The sequence below is a fragment of the Anopheles coluzzii genome, chromosome 3 (assembly GCF_943734685.1).
Source record: "Anopheles coluzzii chromosome 3, AcolN3, whole genome shotgun sequence".
NCBI classification, from domain to species: domain Eukaryota; kingdom Metazoa; phylum Arthropoda; class Insecta; order Diptera; family Culicidae; genus Anopheles; species Anopheles coluzzii.
In genome coordinates, this window is record NC_064671.1 from 77,655,450 (window position 1) to 77,676,976 (window position 21,527).

At 46.2% G+C, this 21,527-nt stretch overlaps 6 protein-coding genes across 8 annotated transcripts; all 6 read right to left on the reverse strand.

The window, feature by feature from the left end:
- Nucleotides 1-213: 213 nt before the first annotated feature.
- On the reverse strand, nucleotides 214-2,108 carry LOC120955768 (uncharacterized). Its single transcript, XM_040376901.2, has 3 exons — nucleotides 1,818-2,108; nucleotides 1,030-1,737; nucleotides 214-943 (listed from the first exon to the last, which is right to left on the reverse strand). Exons 1-3 carry the CDS (start codon nucleotides 2,052-2,054, stop codon nucleotides 665-667), a joined length of 1,224 nt encoding a protein of 407 aa, XP_040232835.2. The 5' UTR covers nucleotides 2,055-2,108; the 3' UTR covers nucleotides 214-664.
- Nucleotides 2,109-3,542: 1,434 nt separating this feature from the next.
- Nucleotides 3,543-5,347, reverse strand: LOC120955766 (zinc finger protein 32-like). Its single transcript, XM_040376899.2, has 4 exons — nucleotides 5,150-5,347; nucleotides 4,346-5,080; nucleotides 4,129-4,280; nucleotides 3,543-4,006 (listed from the first exon to the last, which is right to left on the reverse strand). Exons 1-4 carry the CDS (start codon nucleotides 5,345-5,347, stop codon nucleotides 3,718-3,720), a joined length of 1,374 nt encoding a protein of 457 aa, XP_040232833.2. The 3' UTR covers nucleotides 3,543-3,717.
- Nucleotides 5,348-5,423: 76 nt separating this feature from the next.
- LOC120955765 (zinc finger protein 37-like) lies at nucleotides 5,424-7,399 on the reverse strand. Of its 3 annotated transcripts, XM_040376896.2 has the most exons (5): nucleotides 7,230-7,399; nucleotides 6,265-7,041; nucleotides 6,034-6,182; nucleotides 5,912-5,956; nucleotides 5,424-5,818 (listed from the first exon to the last, which is right to left on the reverse strand). In XM_040376896.2, the coding sequence occupies exons 1-5, from the start codon at nucleotides 7,365-7,367 to the stop codon at nucleotides 5,674-5,676; spliced, it is 1,254 nt and encodes a 417-aa protein (XP_040232830.2). In that variant the 5' UTR covers nucleotides 7,368-7,399; the 3' UTR covers nucleotides 5,424-5,673. The 3 variants fall into 3 exon arrangements, with proteins under 3 accessions (XP_040232830.2, XP_040232829.2, XP_040232832.2); XM_040376895.2 differs by having other exon boundaries at nucleotides 5,424-5,956; XM_040376898.2 differs by having other exon boundaries at nucleotides 5,424-5,956; nucleotides 6,265-7,057; nucleotides 7,230-7,360.
- An 819-nt stretch (nucleotides 7,400-8,218) lies between these two features.
- LOC120955771 (zinc finger imprinted 3-like) lies at nucleotides 8,219-10,050 on the reverse strand. The gene is made up of 4 exons (XM_040376904.2): nucleotides 9,823-10,050; nucleotides 9,223-9,736; nucleotides 8,888-9,138; nucleotides 8,219-8,789 (listed from the first exon to the last, which is right to left on the reverse strand). The coding sequence occupies exons 1-4, from the start codon at nucleotides 9,958-9,960 to the stop codon at nucleotides 8,664-8,666; spliced, it is 1,029 nt and encodes a 342-aa protein (XP_040232838.1). The 5' UTR covers nucleotides 9,961-10,050; the 3' UTR covers nucleotides 8,219-8,663.
- A 935-nt stretch (nucleotides 10,051-10,985) lies between these two features.
- On the reverse strand, nucleotides 10,986-18,793 carry LOC120956271 (uncharacterized). Its single transcript, XM_049609005.1, has 10 exons — nucleotides 18,523-18,793; nucleotides 17,578-18,444; nucleotides 17,336-17,484; nucleotides 17,030-17,251; nucleotides 14,480-14,579; nucleotides 13,585-14,403; nucleotides 12,663-12,959; nucleotides 11,687-12,586; nucleotides 11,453-11,601; nucleotides 10,986-11,370 (listed from the first exon to the last, which is right to left on the reverse strand). Exons 1-10 carry the CDS (start codon nucleotides 18,658-18,660, stop codon nucleotides 11,076-11,078), a joined length of 3,936 nt encoding a protein of 1,311 aa, XP_049464962.1. The 5' UTR covers nucleotides 18,661-18,793; the 3' UTR covers nucleotides 10,986-11,075.
- Nucleotides 18,794-19,607: 814 nt separating this feature from the next.
- Nucleotides 19,608-21,499, reverse strand: LOC120957634 (zinc finger protein 177-like). Its single transcript, XM_040379936.2, has 4 exons — nucleotides 21,337-21,499; nucleotides 20,525-21,274; nucleotides 20,311-20,462; nucleotides 19,608-20,153 (listed from the first exon to the last, which is right to left on the reverse strand). The coding sequence occupies exons 1-4, from the start codon at nucleotides 21,472-21,474 to the stop codon at nucleotides 19,892-19,894; spliced, it is 1,302 nt and encodes a 433-aa protein (XP_040235870.2). The 5' UTR covers nucleotides 21,475-21,499; the 3' UTR covers nucleotides 19,608-19,891.
- Between the last annotated feature and the right edge of the window lie 28 nt (nucleotides 21,500-21,527).

Genomic DNA, 21,527 nt, shown 5'->3' on the forward strand with positions numbered 1-21,527 from the left:
ATTGGTGTTGGGGGAATGGGTATTCTTCACCAACACACGTTTAGCATTTTTAACGACCGTTTTTAGCGGTTGCAAAAGTTTTTAAACTATCTCTATATACTATTTCTCCCAGTTTTTTCCCCGGAACTAGTGATCTATCCAGTAAGTAAATTCTTTGAATTTCATTTTATATCATTATCCTTATGCAGTGTTATAAACTGCTCTTTGCACTTATTATTTTATTTACACATATTAAAACTTTACATAATAAATAATAATAAAAACGTACAATACTTTAAAACGTACAATTGCGGTGGCCGCGCACCAGCCGCACCGAGCGCCCCTGTCGAGAGCTCCTGCTCGATAGGCTCGCCAACACACTCTCGTTGTGCGGCGCTCGGCACACACTAAGCCTTGCGCTGCTTAGTGTGTGCGACAGTGTGTGTGTACACTGTCGTCCTCCTGGACGTTGACCGGTGGCAGCGCAACTGCCACGGCAAGTCCAGGGGTCGGCACGGCTGCCCACAACATGCAGTGTAATTTGTAGTGAAACGCATGTAAGGTCCTTTATCGTACATGCACGCAAGCACGTGTGATTGTACCAGAGATCTTTCTCAACGGCAACTAAACCCGTTGCAGCACAGCCACACTGTTCACAGTGCGCTGTCCAATTATGCTAAATATGCTACGAAATACTGTCGTTCGCGTTTCGCTTTCTTTCGGCCATTTTTGCGCTAACCGTAATTGCATCTTTGGCCGGCCCTGTCACTGTCGCTTTGGCAGCGTTTGCGACCGTCCGAAGCGGCACGCCTTTGCAGCTGGTGGTATTTTGGGGTGTCAGCCTGTTGAACTTGTTTTCTATTCGATGAAATTTTCTTATATGTTCCGCCAACCCGATCGAGCGACTGAACACCCTGGAGCACACTCTACATTTGAACGACCTTCCAATTTGTTGGTGTACTTGCTGGCAAAACGAACGAGGAAAACAAAACGGCAATGTATAAAAAAAAGTTAAACAAAACAAATTTGTCTGTAAATCCTTCTACTTACCATGTGGTACTGGTACGTTTTGAGATGTTCGAAGCGTTTGCCGCAGATGTTGCACGTTGTTTTGAACATGTTATCATGTACCATGGCACCGCTGTGTTGCTGCGCGCTGCCTTTAGTCTTCATCTTCTCCGGACGGGGTGGACGAGGGGACGTGGGTTTGCCCTTTTGCTCGAGCCGTTGCGCTTCTACCACCGTGCGGCTACACGTGGGACGCTGTTGGCTGTGATGTTGCGTTTGGCGCATATCCTGCCTGTGTGATGGTTTCTCTCGTTCGGCCGGTACAACCGTGTTGCTCAAACTGTCGTCACAATCTATCTCCCCATACTCTTCCTCGGACGGTAGTATTTCACCCGGCTCGATGTAGTTGCTGCAGTAGGCAGGTTCGTTCTCTTCTACCGTCTCTTTCCGTTTGATGACGGGCTGGATGGAAAGCTTCTCTACCGGTGCACTCCTCCGCTGTTCGTTAGCTTTCTTAATAACCTGTGGTTTGGTGGTGCCGCCCTCGCCAGAAGCATCGAAATCCATCGAGCTGTCCAATGTTCTGGTTGCTTCACGGGGCGCTTCCTCAGCACTAACGGCCAATGCAGCACTAATCTCGTTAAAGTAAGCATCATTGCTCAGACAGGTGCTCCGGAAGATGCTCGACGCTTTCAATTTATCCGTACACATCACGCACATCGCGTAGGATGCTTTATTGTTCTCAGTAATCTACAAAACCAGCCAAAAAAAAAGGGTTTTAGAGTTTGCCTTACTTCGGCAAAGGGATTAGCACAGTATGCGTCGCTTACCTGAATGCCCGTGAATCGCACTACATCCTCAAGGGTAAGCAGGCACGCTAGTACCTCATCCATGGGAACTAAGCTATCTTCCTCCTGGCACAAACAAAATCGACAAACGCTTAGCATCGTTTGCGCACCGGCGGAGCGGGCCATTGTGAACCGGCAGCGCCTTTGGGTTTTGTTGGTAAACAAGCCGCGCCATCGACAAATGTCAAACATCAGAGAAGAGCACACACACAAACACATATACAGTATGTACCCGCGATACGCGCTTTATGCGTTATTGCTACTTTTATACACCCTATCATTTATTTGATACGGTTAGTGTACAAAACTCACATATTTATGGCTTTTAAGCGGATTAAATTTTTTAACGTTAAATTGTTTAATTTATATGTGATGGGAAAAATGAAGTTTTCGTCGGAATCGATTCTGGCTGGCTCCGATGTTTAGATCTGGAATCGATTCCGGAACCATCTCCAGAATTGGTTCCGGATGCGGCTCCGGCATTGGTTCCGGAATCAGCTCCGGAGTTGGTTCCGGAATCGAAATTGGAGTTGGAACTGGTATTGGCTCCTACATCAAAATCGTCTTCGAAACGAGTCAGTTTCGACATCTCCATAAGAATGTTCAATGATGCTACGTATTGATAGTTGTATCGATGGGTAAATATAATTTTTATGCCGGAATCGGATCGTTCCGACTCCGGAACTTAACGGAGTTGGACTCGGAGCTACTCCGGGCTGTTTTAGCGAAGGGAAGGTGTGGGGAGGGGGGAGAGTGCACGAGAAAAAAAAAACTCCCGATTCATCGACTCCGAATCCAGAGCAGTCCGGATCAATCCAATAGGTTTTTTTTTTATCTGACGGAAAAGGTCAATATTATTGCAAGACGGAAATATTTTAAACTTAAAGAAAATTGTTATACTGAATCGTACATATTCGATGCTTTACTTGAAAGATAACACACTCATCAAAAATTGTCTGTAAAATAATGAACAGTCATTTTGGGAATAAGCAATTGCAACGTCAACCGAAACTACTCGCTAGGACTCTACCGGACTCGTTCAGACTCATCATGTTCCATTCGGAGTCATACTGACTGATCCGGACTGATCCGGACTGATCCAGACTGATCCGAACTGATCCAGACTGATCCGAACTGATCCGGAGTCGAATCCGGTTATGATCCGGATTAAAACATGAGTCGGATCAATATGTTGCGTACCGGAGTCGGAGTTGATCCATGACTTTGCTCCGGATTACCCATCACTAACTGATAGCTGCAAAGAATCAAAATTTACTTGTAAATAATCTATTCTCATGGAGATTTTCGGACTGATTTCGCTTCTGAAACTTCCTATTTCAATTCAAGAACGGATTCTCATTCCGGAGCTGATTCCAACTCGGGAGTCAATCCTGATTCCGTTACCGGAGCAAATTGCGATTCCCAGGTCAATTAGGTTTCCGAAGCCGATTCCGACCCCGAAGTCAACTCCGGAATAGGCCCCGGAATTGACTCCGGAATCGGAATCGGTTCCGGCATTGATTCCGAACATGAAATCGGAATCGAGTAGGTCCGATTCGGAGCTCCCACTACTACAATGTATACTGCATTGGACAATTACTGATGCAAATTGTACTGATTTGACATTTGATCTGTAAAATTTAGAAAATCGCGTATCTCCGAAACCGCGTTACTCGGGAACAGACTGTACATTCACGTGTATGTATACGTGCCAGCAGGTTTGAAATTTTGGAGTAATTGCTTTTATTACTTTTAAAAAATATAAATCATTTGGTCTCATTCAGCTCTTTAAATTTTTACTGTAATGTCCACTTGATATTCTCCATTTTTCATACACCAACCTACTTTCTTACATATACCTCATCACGGTATAGAGATCCGATCACGCAATTTTGTAGAAAGTATCGTAACAGTTGCTTAACATCTTGGAGAAATCATCACTATCATTTCTGGTCTCGGTAATACTCGCATCGTGGCTCTTCTTCATGTGTGCATTGAGCTGCACCTTGTACTTGTACGACTTATCGCAGAACGTACAGCCAAACGTGACGCCGCTGTGCGTTAGCTGATGTGCCGCTTTGGCGGTTCGGCTTTTGAACTTCTTGGGACAGTGCAGACACGTGTACGGTTTTTGCGTTGTATGCACATTAGCGTGCAATTTTAACGATTGGCTGGAAGGGAAGGTGGAATATAAACATGAATCGCAGTTTGTGCTACTTCTTCCTGGGCCAATGTATCCGTAGGCCAGTGCCAGAACGCCGGGCTCCTCTGCGCATCGCACCGTTTAGCTTACCTGGTTTTAAAACTCTTTCCGCACGTGGGGCAGTCATAGTTGCTGTCGGTCAGATGAAACCGCTTTATGTGGTCCCGCAAACCGTTCGGATGCCGGAACACATTACCGCACACGTCGCACCTGTACGATTCTCCAATTCCATGCTTAGCGCGCTGTAGTAAAAAAAGCGTGAAGCATTAGCACATAACGTATAAAAACTCCATCTGCTCCTACTTACCATGTGCGAGGTGTAGATGTTTTTGTGTGTAAACCCCTGGCCGCACAGTTCGCAGGATTTGACCACCTTCTTCAAGTGCACCGCCTGCACGTGACGCATCAGGTTAGCCGGGTCCTTCATTCGCGTCGGACAGTGCGGACAAGCGTATTTCGTTGCCGTCGCGTGGCAGGCACGGTGCAACGTCAGATTGTTTACCAGCTTGCCACACGTCGGGCAGAGCTGCTTTGGCCGGTTTCTGTGCGCGGGGGCGGCGTTGCTTCCGTCATCCACCGTTGCCATGTTCGTCGCTTTTCGTTTCAATTTCGGCCGCTTCAATGGTTTGCCAGTACTAGGTGGAAGGGTTAGGCTTGCGTCAGTATCGTTATCTCGTTCGGCCTCCGACTTTATTTGGTCCTGTGCGATACAATTTTCCGAACAATAGCCATCAGCCGAGTGTGGCGAATCGTGTGAAAACTCTTCGACACTGTACTGCCATTCCGGCCCATCCTCGGTTAATTTCGTTGGCTTTTCGCACACTATTTCAATTTCTAATTGTTCTACCTTTACGCTCGATGCTGCTGTTGGCAGTGTTTCGTCGGGAGGTTCTTCCTCCTGCCCGTATATAATGCTACTACTGTACAGCTGCTCGAAAAGCGCACTATTGGCTAGGCAGTTGTCTCGAAAGGCGACGGATTGTTTTAATTTTTCGGCACAATCCCGGCACAGCGCGTATGAGCCATGTTCTTCGTGGTGTAGCTGCGAAACGTTGGGACCGTGTGTTAGTGGTTGGAAGTCAAACAACGCGCCCCACGCTGCCCCTGTTACCTGGATGCCTGTAAAGCGTTCCACACTTTCTATCGTAAGAGATCCGTCCAGTGAGGTTGCGATTAGATCGAGGCGGGTTTCATTATCGCACAGACAAAACCGACAAATGGGAAACATTTTACTATCCGGTCCGGTGTCGTCCGTGTTTTCACTTGCTGGATAGGTGGATAAACAATGCCAGGGAAGGAAAATTGTCATAACAAAACAGTGACAGCGAAGCAAGGCACAGGGTGGTTCTGAAAATCGTTCGTTCGGAAATTTAAAAATTAACTGATTTGTGCTTGAGGCGAATGACTACGCCCAAAATCTCTATAAAAATGGTTAAAAAAGGAGAGATGATGGGAACAATGTGTTGTAACAGTGGACGCAACAATCAACTTCCTTTTCATTATCATTCTCCCCGCTCAAGTAGCTTTGGGTTTGCTTTGGTAATCGTAGAGGACTTCTGATTTAACGTACTCCCCTTGGAAATGATTAATACTCCTACTCATATTCTTCCCGGGGCGAGGACTCTCATCTTAAATCTACGCTTGAGTATCCGTTGTTTGCTCCGTCTCTTTGGTGGTCGCTCGTTCTAACGGTGCAGTACTGTCTGATTCGCTATCCGGATGCGTTTTCCTTAGATGCACGTTGAGCTGGGCCTTGTACCGATAGGATTTGTCGCAGTGTCTGCAGCGAAAAATAACGCCCGTATGGGTAATCTCATGTATTGTCCTAGCATAGCGATACTTAAACCGCTTCGGACATTGTCGGCACACGTACGGTTGCTCCGTCGAGTGGACCGGCTGATGTCTTTTCAGTCTCTCGCTGGAAGTAATCGAAAGATGTAGTGAATATACGGGCTGGTTTTCTCATTGTGCAGATTGCAAAGCTGCGATTCTTACGGAGTGCGAAACACCATGCCACAGGTAGCGCAAGGAAACGTCTCGTTGAGATGAACGCTTCGAAAATGGTTTCGCAGTGCACCTTGATGTCTGAATTTGACGAAGCACACACTGCAGTCGTAGGTTCTGCCGATGTTATGCTGCGAGCGCTGCAACAACAGCAAGATGGGAGTTTGTGCTGTGAATGTTAATGTACACGCGAAAGGCTAGTACATCACAGGAGACGCTTACCATGTGCGAAACGTAATTATTCTTATGGGTAAACCCTTTCCCACACAGTTCGCAATACATGATTATCCTCTTCTCGTGCACCTGTTTAACGTGGCGCATCAAATTGCACTTGTTGATCATCTTCACAGGACAGTGCGGACATGCAAAGTTAGCCTGCTTGTTGTGGCTAGCGATATGCCCATCGATATTTGTAATCCAGATGCCACACACGTAGCAGAGCACTTTCTTGTGCTTCGGGGCCTTGGGTTTCAAAGATGGGTCACTTTCATTCTCTAGTATCGTTGGCGTCCGACTGGGCTGCTTGGTGGCGTCTGACCGGGTGCCATTCAAGTCTGCTTTTCTTCGTCGTGGTTTCCCCTTCCGTTTCGGTTCGTCAGTATCAGTATCATCGGAGAAAGGTTCTCCAAGCTCGATGTAGTTGGCTGAGTAGGGCGCGTTGTACTCTTCTGCTTCCGCGACCTCTTCGCAGGAGACTGTTTCTCTGGCAACTTGATTGGCAATTATCTGTACGCTTGTGTCTTCGTCATACAGTTTAGTTTCAACGAGTTCATCGGTGAGCATATCAAATTTCAACTCCAACGGATCGGCATCAGGCAGCACCATTGGATTGTATTTGAGATTGGTCGGATCTTTTTTGTCAACAGAGGATGGCCCAACGCACAGCCGACTAAAGGTGGCATCATTGCGAATGCATGCGTACCGGAAGTCGGTAGACTTTTTCAGACTGCCCAAGCATTCAAAACATATCGCGCAACGCAACACATCGTCGGGAAGAATCTGCAATGAAAGATTTCTATGCAATGCACATGGCGAAGTGTTTGTTTATTTTCTTTTTCCAATTAATATGAACTAATTGAATCTATTTGCACGAGGGTCCGGATGGATGAGGAACTTGTTTCAAAGGATATCGAAACCGCGGTCACTAGTAAACCGCCCGGCAATTCCTTAAAAATTGTTTTTCTTACCGGTATGCCAGTGAATCGTCGTACATCTTCGATCGTCAGGGAAGAGCATATCGTTTTTGCTATCAGAAGCAACTGTTTCTCCTCCTGGCACAAACAAAACCGACAGATAGATGATAATTCTTGTGGAACGATCGCCATTCAGAACCGGAAACAGGTTGTGTTGATAAACAAAGTCGATGGAACGATTGTCAAAATCCGACAAGGTCAACATAGATCAAGATGTATGAGGTTGTGTGATGTGCAATCATTGGTTCTCCTTTTCCATTTTCTGTATGTAGATCAAATGTTGGAAAACCATACCGTTGCTGGAAAAAATATCAAGCGAGCAGAGGTACATTAACTGATTCGTGTCCTATCATGTAGTCATCCAATTCAAAATCTATACTAACTTCGTTCCGTCCAGGAACTATTCCGAGACCCTTGACCCTTCCTCGATACGATAACGAACCGATTTGTGGTATAGCAACAATGAAGGAATTCAAGCGAAACTCATTTAGTGTTGGGTAAATCTGATTCAGATTCATGTATCTGAATGAATCTTTGGAATGATGCAATGAATCTGAATCTCGGTTAGAAAGAGTCATAAATCACGACAGATTTATGAATCTCGAAAGATTCTTGAATCTCGAAAGATCCACGAATCTCGTAAGATCCATGAATCTCGAAAGATTCTTATATCTCGAAAGATTAACGAATCTATAGGGATTCATTAATTTCAAGAGATTCATAAATCTCCCAGGAATCATAGAATTTATTTATTAGTTTTATTATTAGGATTTATTAGTCTTATAGATTCATGAACCTTAGGAGATTTATTAATTCTTGGAGAGTCATGAATATTTAGAGATTCATTAATCTTTCATGATCAACTAGAGATTCGCATCACTATTCACTGAAGATCACAATATGAATGAATCTCAACGAAAGATTCATGAAACGCAACTCTAAACTCATTGATATTACTGAATTCTGAAGTAATACTGAATTCATTAAAATATTACTTAAAATACATTGTATAGTATTATACAATGCTTCCTTTATTAAAACGTACAAAATAATCAGTTACAGTATGAATTATGCAGGTGCATCTATGTACAATTTCTGGCCGTCTTTGCTATCATGACGAATTTCAATTCCACACAATTTTCAGTTAAACGAGGGCAACTCTAGGAAACATTCCCGTGATCTTGTTAACGAGTAAAGCAACTGAAAAAAAACATGATGAGACCCACCACAATCCCAGCCGTGTCGAGTTGGAGCATCACAGGACCTATGGAGTGACATGTACCTGTTCTTTTTAAGGTTGAGTTAAAAAAAAAACATATCTCTATCAAACGACCTGTTGTTGTAGTTTGCACTCTTCCGCATCCACCCTTTTTCGCTCCTTCTGTCCATTTGCATAGAAAATCACACCTCGCATACGCCTCGAATGAATCATTTCGAGCAGGTTTTTGCTATGCTGTGATACTTTTTAAAATGATCTTCCAAACCACAGGAACGGGCAAATTGTTTCGAGCACACCTGACACTCAAACGATTCCCCAGCGTCCTGATGCATGCGCTGAAATTGCAAAGCGAAGTTGGACTTTAGTTCGAAAACACGCTCCAACCGAGGGAATGGCAAACTTGTGCTTTCCATTCCCTACTATCTTCACTTACCATGTGGTATCGGTAGGTTTTGTGATGGATAAAGCCCTTGCCGCATATTTCACACCGCTTGCCAACCGTTTTCAGGTGCACCGTTTGGATGTGTTGCGCCAGATTGCCCTTCTGCTTCATCCGCACCGGACAGTGCGGGCAGCCGTAGGTAGCTTCCTCCTGGTGGATCAGTATATGGCTCGGTATATGGTTCACGAATATGCCGCACCAGTCGCACAGGTGTAGTTTGCGCTTGCCACGCATTCGCTCATCTGTAGATTTACACACGGAGGAGATGAAAAAAACAAGCTGTATGGGACTGTCACTGGCCACATCGGTCTATCAAACCTCGTTACCTCGTTTCGATTTTCGGTCCCGTTTTCTAGATTCACTATCTCGCTCGAGCAGCATGTAGTCTACGCCGTCATCATCGGACATCGGTTCACCGAGTTCGATGTAGTTGGCCGAGTAGCGGAAATCGTCCAGCTGGTCCAGCGCCTCCTCACTGTTGCCCACACTCATGCCCTCCGTGCCCTCTAGGATGTACTCTTCCTCTTCGTACCGCACGTCCGCGTCCGGGTCGCTCTTTGGGCTGGACGGTCCGGTCCACTGCTCTGTCGTGTAGACGTCCATCGGTTGCTGTTCCTGCACTTCGTACACCTTTTGTTCCTCATCCTCCTCATCGAACTCGCTTTCCAGATACTCGACGGTGTCGTCGTAAGCACTCTCGGCACTGGCCGCCAGCACGTTACTTAGCTCATGGAAAAGCGTATCATTGTTCAGGCAGGTGTTACGGAAGTTGGCCGAAATTTTCAAACTGTTCGTACACTCCAGGCACATCGTGTACGTTACGTCGCCGTCGGTGCTTATCTGCAAAATAAAGCAAATGGATCGGTTTTGCTGGCAAGCGTTGCTTCATGGAGGCACCACCGAGCACTGTCGCGAGGAACACGCACCTTAAGCCCGGAAAACCGCTGTACATCCTCGATCGTTAGCGAAGCGTCCAGCATTTTCACGATCGGAATGAGATACTGTTCGTCCTGGTTCAGACAAAATCGGCAAATGTTCGATATTTCCTGCTTGATGGACGCCATCCCGAGCAACGCAGCAGCGGTTGCAGCACATCGAAGGAGTACGTTTTGTTGACAAACAGTGCGATAGCTGCAGCAAATGTCAAATTCGCGCGCACTCTCGCTCGCACACACCTTGGGTTTGGGGAAAAAGGGCCTCAACAGTACAGGGTGATTCGCTGAAGCGTTGCTCATATAGCAAAGAAAGGGCACAGCTAGTGATGGGCAAAATGGGTCTGCAGACGGATTTGGATTGATGCGAATCCAGCTGCTTTCGGATTTGAATCCGGATCAACTCCGGAGTTAGTAAGGGGAGTGCTTTTTGGGATGTATAGTAAATTATTTATAATTATGAACTCTTAATTACACTTCCTAATTTACGTTCCCTTATCTGCACTATACAGAGCCACTAGACACTGTATGGATGTAGCCATTAGCTATAAGTTTTCTAAGATTTGTTGAAAACTTTCCAATTTGTCTATGGGTTCAGCTCATGATTTATTGTTAGCTTCCAGAAAGTATTTGGATTCAATTAATTTATTTGAACTATTCAACAAGTTATTGAACGATACCCTAAATTGTTTGAATTATTCGTTTGAAAAATATTTAAATAATATATTTTTCTTTTGAAAAATGCCAACTAATTCTGGGAATAGGTAAACATATGCGGAAAACTGTTAGTATAGCGTTGAAAGAATCCAAATATAGGATTTGGGAAGCAAACCATAACTTACGAGATTTATCAAAACAATTAAAATCTAGAAACAACTAGAAAGCCATGGAAAACTCAGTATACGGTTTTGGCGGTACGCACATAGACAATCGATTTTTACTTATAAGTTCTTCCATTTGGCGTTACCTCCTACGCGGACATGCCGGCCTATACAGGCTTTCGAGACGTCACTAGGCTCAGCTACAGAGTTGGTCGGAAAATGGACGTTCGCAACTACGTCTCCCGTTTTTATCAACTCTGCAAATCACGTCTGCAAACCTAATCTGGTCCTGGAATGTTTACTCGTTCGGGAGCATGAAAGAAGTAAACTTGGCAACATCTACACAATGATTTCTGTATTTCAATTCACAAATCCACGCGTTGTTCTTCCAACCTTTTCACTTCTAATAAATATTACCAGGCGCCTTCAGTTTTCGCCATACTCGATAACGGTCGATTCCCCTTCCGCCGTACCCTCGCCGTGTGGTGGCGTTTCTGCGTCGTTTTCGCCACCTTCAAGCGGGTGCTCCTTTTTGATGTGCGCATTGACGAGATACTTGTACCGGTACGTTTTGCCACACAGGGAGCAACCGAACAGGATGCCGCTGTGGGTGAACTCGTGCTTTTTCCTGGAGGTGTCGCTTTTGAAGCGCTTCGGGCACTGGCTGCACATAAACGGCTGCTCTTTAGAATGGACTAGCTGGTGACGCTTGAGCATGTCGCTGCAAACGCAAAAAAAAAAAACGTTAGCAATCGTTAGTTATGAGCTGCATAAGAAGCTTCCCGTTTAGTACGTTAACTTACAGCATCTTGAATAGTTTGCCACAGATGGGACAGGCGTGCTCCTGCACGCCGTGGAACCGTTTCACGTGCTTTCGCAGCACACAGGCGTCCGGGAACGTTCTCGAGCACACGCGGCACTCGTGCAGCTCACCGATTCCGTGCTGTGTGTACTGAAAACATAAAGCAAAGCACTGGAGTTAGAAAAAAAAAATGCCAAAATTGTTTTTTCCGGCCAAAGGATAACGCCAAACGTACCATGTGCGACCGGTAGGTAGAGTAATGGGTGAACCCAATGTCACAGATTTCGCACGTCTTTATGTTCAGTTTCAGGTGGACGGCTTGTACGTGGCGCAGCAGATTCGATGAATTGCTCATCCGTATCGAACAGTGCGGACAAGCGTGGCCCATCTCTTTGCTGTGTGTTGCGCGGTGCGTTGCAATGTTTGTCACCACCTTACCGCACGTTTCGCAGAGTGGCTTCTGACGCTTGCGCTTGGTGCGGCGAAATAGAATGCTCGTCGAGGTGGCAGCGCGAGTATTACCGCCAGCTTGTCCGCTCCGCACTAACACGAGCTTGGCTCGTCTGGTGCGTGAACCAGTCCAGCAGGTAAGATTATCATTCTTACTTAATGCAGCTTCCTCGCCATCAGTGGGTGGTTCACCCAGCTCTATGTAGTTGGCAGAGTAGAGCGGATCGTCTTGTTCCGTCGATTGCTGCATCGTTACCTCGTCTTCATGGCGTTTAGGCGGACTGGTTTCCGAGATAGCTGTGCCGTCATCATAATCAACGGAAGCGATGACCTCTTCCCTGTACTCCATTGTATCATCGTTGGTGGAGTCTGTATTTCGTTTCGTTCGCGTTCGATTTGGCTCATCATCATCATCCTGTTCGAAGTCCGTTTCATCGTCAGAAGGCGAGAAACCATCGTTTATCGTATTATCAGTGATCTCAAAATCTAATGGATCCTCCAGGACAGAATCATCGTTTTGGACATCATCAGTAGCACCTTGGACGTCGGTGAAACGCGACCTTGAGCAGAGCTGCCGGAACAGGTAGTCGTTGCTGATGCAGTTGTTCCGGAATGCCGAAGCCTTTTTAAGCTTGCTCGTGCACTCCAAGCATACCGCCTGCGTCGTTGTTTGATCCGTACATATCTGTAGAAGCACGCAAAGCAATTTTGCTTTAGTACAGTCACCAATGCGTCGCATTATTCAGCCGTGTCGAACTTACTTCAATTCCTGTTAACTGTTGCACATTTTCGATTGAGAGCGACGCGTCCAGGATCTCATCGAGCAGAATGATTCGTTCATCTTCCTGGGACAAACAGAATCGGCAAACGTTTAGCAATCCCTGCGAGGCGATCGCCATACTGCGGGCGAAATCTAGAAAAGGATTGTTGGTAAACAAATTTCCAACGAAACGGATTGTCAAAACGGCGCCCATTTGTATCGTACAGGGTGGTTCCGAACTGGTTCGGAGACGAGAGAAAAGGTTGCTTTTCCAGCACATGCGTGTACTTTTATGGCAATAATGATTTTAATGCTATTTTTAGGTTTATTTTTTTCTGTGTAACTTAGTGATGTGCTCTTTGGAGCGCACCCACGACTCCGGACGACTGTGGATGACTTCGACTCCAACCGATTGCGGACGACTCCAACGACTCTGAACAACTCCAAAAGACTCTGGCCAACTCCCAGCGACTTCGGACGACTCCGACGGCTCTGGACAATTCCAAACGACTCCTGATGACTCCGACTCCCAACGATTCTGGTCGACTCCGGACGACTCCAGCCGACTCCGGACAACTACGGACGATTCCGAGAGATTCCGAACGACTCCGGATAATACTGGGTGGACCTACCTTCCGAAGTCGACTTCAAAATTATCGGAGACGACTCCGGATTGTTTTCAACTTAACCCAACACCCGTGTAACCAAACACGTTATTTTAACTTGCATTCAAAGCTGTGAAACCGTTTGAAGTGATCTCTCTGCGTGAATTCATTGCTGAACGTTTTGCTGCAATCTTTGCATTCAAATCTTTTCCCAGTGGATTCATGAGTCAGCTAAAATGTAGAGAGGGCGAAAGAAGCTCCGGTTTTTCGATCATCATTTCGACATTATTTGTATGAAACATACATCCCACTACTTACCATATGATAGCGATACGTTTTGTGGTGTACGAAGCCCTTCCCGCAGATGCCGCACGTTTTGCCGACCGTTTTGAAGTGCACCGTGTTAATGTGGGCCATGATGTTGCTCTTCTGCTTCATCTTCACTGGACAGTGCGGGCACCCGTACAGCGACTCCTGCCGATGATTTAGCAGATGGCGGCGTACCCCGATCACGAACACGCCGCACACTTCGCAGAGCGTCTTCGGGCGCACACAGAGGCCCGCTTTGTACTTTTTAATGTAGTAGCCCGGGCTCTGATCAACGATCGATGCATCTAGGATTTTCCGCTTCTTTCCCTTGCTCTTGCCCGGTCGGCGAACGTTGGGCTGCACGTTTTCAAGCAGATCGGCGCCATTTTGTATACTTCCTCTCTGCTTTGCCGATCTTAGCAAGAGGGGATTTGTTCGACTTTCGTCAGTTGTCTCCGAATGGTACGGATCGTCGGGCGCAATATAGTTCGCAGAGTACAACTCTGCATCATCGTCCTGGCATTCTGGCGAGCTGATTGGATTGCGCTCTTGTTCATCGTAACCGTACCCATCCAGTGTGAGTGCTTCGAATTCGATTGTTTGATCGCTCATTTGCTCCTTCTCCTGTTTCTCATCGTCGTCGGACAATTCTTCACACTCCCAATCTTCATAGTACGCGCGTTCTGCACTGTAAATGAAAGTCATGAACAGCTCCTGGAATTTTATATCGTTTTTTAAGCAGGTGCATCGGAACTCCGCAGCCGTTCTTAGCCTGTTTGCGCACTCGTGGCAGATGGCGTAGGTCGCGCAGTCCTCGTCTGGGTTTATCTTGAAAGTGGAGCAATCTCTTAAGTTCACCCGAAAGCGTATCCGATCTCTTCATAGAGCGAGGATTTCTGCTCACCTGTATTCCGGTAAATCGTTCCACATCTGCGTGCGTAAGTGAAGCACTGAAGGTTGCTGTGATCGGACAGAGGCGCTGGTCGTCCTCGCACAGGCAGAACCTGCAGATGGGCACAATTGCTTGCAGTGCATTCGCCATCCCCGATTCCGAATGCTGGTTTGTTGTCAAACAAATATCAGCTGCGATTCAAACGTCAAACATATATGTTTTTGTTCACAACAAAACGGTGGATTTTTTTTAATCGTAAAAATCTTCACAGGGTGGTTGCGAAATTACAAGCCCTGAAGCTGTCATCCCACGACGCGCTATCCTTTGCCAACCGTCAAAGAGTCTGCACGCACACAGAACCGGAACATCCTAGGACTGGATGGGCATTTCTCCGAACTCGACACATTTTACCATAAAATAATGGTAAAAAAGAACTCGCAGTGTGGAAATATCAAGAGAACATTGTGATACGTTCGCAGAACACGGGTAGAACGGGTGAAACAGGCGCACAACGCCGTCCAAACAAACTGCGCAGGCTGTGTGTGTGTGTGCGTGCGACAGGTTTGATAGGAAATATGCCGCCAACGGCTGAACCGCCAACCGTGGCCAAGAAAGAAGCATCAGCTGCCCTGCCCAACAAAAACAAAGCAAAACAAAAAGTTTCGCTCAATATAATCTATCCACCCTTTGAACCGGAACTTCTTGACTTTTGGTTTCTTGCCTTGGAAGCCACGTTTGTTATGAATGGCCACTACTCGGACAGGTACAGGTACAATGCGCTCATCACTTGCCTAGGCAGCCGCGCCAAAATGGTCCGCAAGACGATCCAAATGTGTAGTACGTTAAACTCGAAGAAAAAGTACAAAATTCTCAAAGCTGCCGTACGTGCCTGCTTTCCTACGGTAGAAGAGCAGGAACCCGCCACCACACCTCACCCGCTCACCACCGTGAAGCTTGGCGACCGGAAGCCGTCCGAGCTGCTAGCCGAAATGCGCCTCTTGGGCAAAGGATGCCCGGATTCATTGCTCGAATACGTTTGGCTTCGTGCACTGCCGGCCTCGATACAGTCGGCCGTTAGTGTGCATGTCGATGCCGTAGAGGTTCCTTCAATCGACGACTCGGCTGCCAAGGCGGACAAGATGTTGGAGAAATTACGCCGCGCGGAGGAACGAGCCAAACAAAACAAAATAACAAATCAGCAAATGTCACAAGTTACTGCATTGATGGATAAAATTATGAAAACAACCGAAGAGCTGCGACTCCTCTCCGCTTCTTCCTCCAAAGCGCAGGATTCGAGTAGTACCGTTTCGTGGACCTGCTGGTATCATAGCATCTACGGCAGACAGGCGTATAATTGCGAGGTGCGGAATAAAAACGATTCTAGTATTAAGTGCGATTTCTTAGCCAGAAATCCATAATGCAAATTTTAAAATATCTTGTGAAATGTCTGATCTTTTTAAACCAGAATTACAACCTATAGCCATCGATCATTTGACAATGTATTAAATCTGTTAAAAAAAGAGAATACAATAACAAATTGCTTTACGCACATTAATCTGGAACATCCGAATTCCCATGTTTAGGCGAAGTTTGAAGGAGTCCCAAAGTGGCCATGGAGTAAAATCCTATACCAGCATCGATTTAGGCTCCATTTAGCGATAAAGTGAAAATCCTCACGAGGTATCGTTTCAAGATGATATCAAACAAAAAAAACGTTGTCATGTGGGACATTAGATACGAAACGGAGGGGTAATCGTTTCCTCCACCATTTTAGTTGTATTTTACATCACATCTAAGCATTATACATAGATTTTCGTCATTATGATGTAATCAAGCAGAACAAAAAGGACATTTGGGCCTAGGGCAGTTACTACTGGCCCAATCCGAACCACTAGTTCCTTCCGGAGTCGGAGACGTTCGGAATCGTTCAGAGTCGGAGTCGTCCGGAGTCCAGCCAACTCCGCGACTCTGACGTCAACCAATTCCGGAGGACTCTGACGACTCCGAACAATTCCGGATGAGTCCAAACGACTCCGGACGACTCCAAACGATTCCGGACGACTTCGACTCCGACTCCAAACGAATCTGGACGATTCCGAACGACTCCCAACGACTTCGGGCGATTCTGAGCGACTCCGCATAATGCTGGGCGAACCTAGGAGTCGGAGTCGGTTCCGAAATTATCGAAGTCGGATAGGAGTTGCCTTTTTTTCTTTTAATACGAAGGGAACTGTTGAAATGTTATCTTCGATTCATTGTTTGTTTCCTTTTTTCTGTTAAGGCTATAGTCAACTTTCCACATGTACGGCGTGCTGCTGCAGTTGGGCACAGTAATTTAATTGTATTCTCACTAACTGTCAAATAATTTCCTTTTTGTCTAATATATTCCTTTCTTTCTGTTTTGTTCAAAGTCTAACATTGGTGCCCTGGTGAGCCGGTAATAACAGGGGGAAAATATTCTCCAACTACTACCGTACGTTGGCACAGGATTGGCAAAGGCAACAAAATTGCAGTTCCGCTTTTACCGTGTATTTCTTTTTTTTTGAGTGAGGATCAATTCACTCATTGCTAAGATCTTCCGTCGGGTGCATTTTACGACGGTGTATATTAAGCAGCGCTTTGTACCGATAGGATTTGTCGCACACCGTGCATTTGTACTGGATGCCGCTGTGCGTGCGTAAATGGGTGGCTCTAGTTTTGGCGCTTTTAAACTGCTTCGGACACCGCGGGCATGCGTACGGCCTTTCCGTGCTGTGAACTAGCTGATGATTTTGAAGTGCTCTCCTGCAAATAAACAATAAAAAAAGCGGTAAAAACCGATTGATAACATTGTGCAGGGTAGCTCTGTTGTACGGATGCAAATCTTACCTCATTTTGAACGTTTTGTCACACAACGAGCAGCTGTAACTCTCCATTTCGTGATACCTTCTGATGTGCTCTCTCATGCTGCTCCTGTGGTTGAACTTCTTTCCGCACACTTTGCACTCATGCTGCGTCCCGATGCCGTGGTGTGATAGCTGCAAACATATGGAACGATTGTTGCCTGTGTAGTAATTGTGTAAGGATTTCCCTTGCCCATTCAACATCGCTTTTCAAGTTGCGTTTCGTACCATATGCGAATCGTAGCCATTTTTGTGCGTAAATCCTTTGCCGCATGGTTTGCACGTCTTCACTATCCTGCGCTCGTGTACCGCCTGCACGTGCCGCATCATGTTGGCCGAGTGCGTCATGCGGACGGGACAGTGCGGACACGCGTACCGGGCCTCCTGCTTGTGGCTGACGATGTGCGACACGATATCGCTCACCATCTTCCCGCACATTTCGCACAGATACCGCTGGCGCCGATACTTCGACAGGTCCAGCAGGTGGTACATTTCGTTCGAAATGTACTCTTGCTCAACTTTCGACTGCGTGTAGGCTCGTTGCGGTTTGCGCATGATGGCGTTGTACATTTCCGCTATGAAGCTGTCGTCGTCGCTGGAGCCCCGCGCGTCATCGTCCAAATCTTCGCCCGGTGCGATGTAGTTAGCCGAGTACAGTTCTTCTTCCACTAGCTCATCCTTCACGCCACGATCGACCGATGGTGGGGGAGAGGGGCTTGCGAGCACCATCGATTGTGTGGTGGGCTGTTCGCTTGAGAAGCATGAATATCCTTCTTCCTCTTCTTCTTCTTCTTCTTCTTCTTCCTCTTCTTCTTCTTCTTCTTCATCTTCATATTCTTCTGACACACTCGTCCCTTGGGAAGAGGATGCCTTCGGAACGACACTTTCCAACTTCCGGTTAACACACGGGTCGGTACTGTGATTAGCCGCTGCAGCATCTACTTCATCCAGTATGTCATCAGCACACATTTGTGGGTAAATTTTACGTAAATAGGCATCGTTCCTTAAGCAAGACCGCCGGAAGACAGCATACGTGTACAATCGGTTGGAGCAATCGGTACAAATGGCATCGTGAATGTTTTCGTCCGGTTCGATCTACAAAGACAAGCGCGGGCATTAATTTTAACCCAGAAAGGGACGCGACAAGGCAACCGGCAATTCCCTCCTACTTACAGCGATGCCCGTGAATCGTTCTATATTGTCGACGGTGACGTGCTCGTCCAGTGCGTTCCTGATCGGGATAAGAAGATCTTCGTCCTGGCTTAAACAAAATCGACAAAAGTTCCACATTTCCTGCACAACTAGCTCCATGGTTGGTTTCTGTTTCGGTAGCAGCGAACGGCACGTAAACACAACACACAGCACAAACAGCCACAATTCACACGGACGCGAAACGTTGTTTGTGTTGTTTTGACAGCCTTGCACAGGACCAAAGGCAGCACAGGGTGACTAGTCAATAAGTTCAATAAGTTCGAATACTGTTCATCGTTGTGTAGTAGTGATGGGCGGGTCGACCCGAACCTATCGGGTCGTAGCCATCCGTAAGCGAGCTTGAGTCGTTCGGTTCAATCCGAAAGGTACAAGTAGGTTCGATAGGTTCAAGAAAACATAAGTGACTTCGACCCGTTGGTGCAACGAATTTGAGTCGGGTCGGGCCAAGGTGGGTTCATTCAACAGTGGCGTGGTTGCAGCGAGTTCGGGTCGACCCGAATGTTCAGTAGGTGCGAGAAAGCATAAGCGACTCCGACCCGTTGGTCCCGTTGGGTATTGAATCTACCTTGACCCTACCTAACCCGAACTCTCTACATCAACGGGATACCCGGGATTCAATTAGTGATGGGTAATCCGGAGCGCAAAATATGACTCCAACTCCGGATCATAACCGGATTTGACTCCGGATCAGTCCGGATCAGTCCGGATCAGTTTTCGTACATATTCGATATATGACTTGAAAGTCAATGAACTCATCAAGAATTGTCTAAACGATAATTGACAGTCATTTTGAGAACTAGCAATTGTAAGAACTGAAAAAAATGTAAGAACTGACAGAAAAATGATCATGTCTTACTGCACATTACAACGTACGGCAGTTTTTTTTTGTGTCAAAGCCTGAGTTTGACAGAAAAATATCAATCGAGGATGACAGTACTTTCCTTCGTCTAATGAGCCTATTAGAGTTTAGTAATATATCAAACGTATCGCCGTTCTAGTTCTAGCGATACATAACTTCAATGCGAAATCATACAACACACAGAGGGAATGAGAAAGCTCCGTTGTGTGGCTATCCCGCCAACAGATGGCGCGTCACTAGCATTTTTTGCTGCTTTTAGAATGAATCAGTCGTTCATAATCTGTTAAACGAAGTCTTTTTAGATTCTGTCTAAGTTGAGAGCTTGAGCCGTTTAGAACTCGTTTAGTGGTCGTTTAATGGATTTGTGGCACTTGGGTAACTAATTAGAAAACTGTCATTTGTTGTCTGTTAATTTTAACATACTTTTTACTGTTAAACGATTTTAATACACCGCATTGTTGATTCGTCTATCTATACAATTCCTTCATCTGCACCACCTTCGTCTGCATTTTCCGATTTGATCACTGCCTCCGGGTGGTGTTTTCGCATGTGTATATTGAGCAGGGATTTGTACCGATAGGACTTTCGGCAAAGCTCGCAGGAGAACGTGATACCGGTGTGCGTGAGCTGATGCGTATTGCGAGCGTACCCACTCTTGAACCGCTTCGGGCAGTAGCTGCATGCGTACGGCTGATTGTCCGAATGTACCCTGCCGTGTATGTTCAACGCCCGTCTGTGTTGAAGAAGTAAGAGAGTAGAGTAGTGGAATTTAAAACACAATAGAAAATATTCGATTTCAATTATTAGTTTCGGAACAGTTGGGCAATTCTTTGAGCGATAGTAATAAGAGTAAGAGCGCCTGAACTGATATCATTTAAATAAAATCATACCTGGTCTTAAACCGTTTGCTGCACAGCTTGCACTCGTATTTACTTTCATAGGTGTGCATTCGGCTGATGTGCTCCCTCAAGCTGCCCTTGTGGTTGAATATTTTCGGGCAAAGTTTGCACTTAAATTTCTCCCCGATACCGTGTTTGGTGCGCTAAAAATATAAAATGGCTGGCTAAATTCGTATCAGCTGCAGGCATCGGAGCGCGTGCTTACCATGTGCGAGTTGTAGGTGTTGTAATGCGTAAACCCTTGGCCGCATGCATCGCACGTCTTGACGATCGTTTTCATGTGCACCGCATTGATGTGCCGCACGAGATTGGAGCCATCGGTCATTTTCATGGAGCAGTGTGGACAGGCGTACATCGCTTCTTTGGTGTGGCTCAGCAAGTGGCGCTTCAAGTTGGTAACCATCTGGCCACAGAGGTCGCAAAGCTGTTTCGTTAAATATGGCCAATCCAGAACGAACGGCTGTTCTTGTGAATATGCTTTGGGAGTGGCAGCCTGCTTCGTTAGCCGTAGCGTCTTGGACCTTTCGCCCGCTTTGTTTGCTTTCGGGCGTATGAGCCTTTTGCCCCTACCGGCACGAACGTTTACGGCCGCCGGTGTCACTAGAACGGTATCACTAGGATCGTGACGACTGTCCAATTCAATCAGCTCTTCATCACAAGAAACGTACTGCTCAGTGCTAGCAAGAATTAAACCAGTATCATCGCAGTTTACATTTTCAATTTCATCGAGAAATTCATGCTCGCATTCGTCGAAATCATCTTCCGACTTGAGGTGAACAGTGGCAGGAGGTAGCTTTCGATCCGTTTCGTGCCTAGTCTCGGCTATGAATTGTGAGAACATTTGCTGATAGATTCGATCGTTGCGTACGCAAGACTTCCGAAAGGCAACTGATTTTCTTAAACCATTTCTACAATCGGTGCAGATCACGTAAGGTACGTTGTCATCGGTTGGGATCTAAAGCATCCAAAAGGAAGGTGTAACTGAGGATTGTAGACAAACCAACGTGCAAAACAAACCTGTATGCTGGTAAAATGTTCCACATCCTCCGAGGTAAGCAAAGAATCAAATACATTCTTGGCAGGAACTAGGATGTCCAGCTCTTCGCACAAACAAAGCCGACAAATGTTAGTTATTTCACGTAAAGTGTGCACCATCTCGAACGGAAATGAATTTGTTTAACAACAATGCCTCAGCTGAGATATGTCAA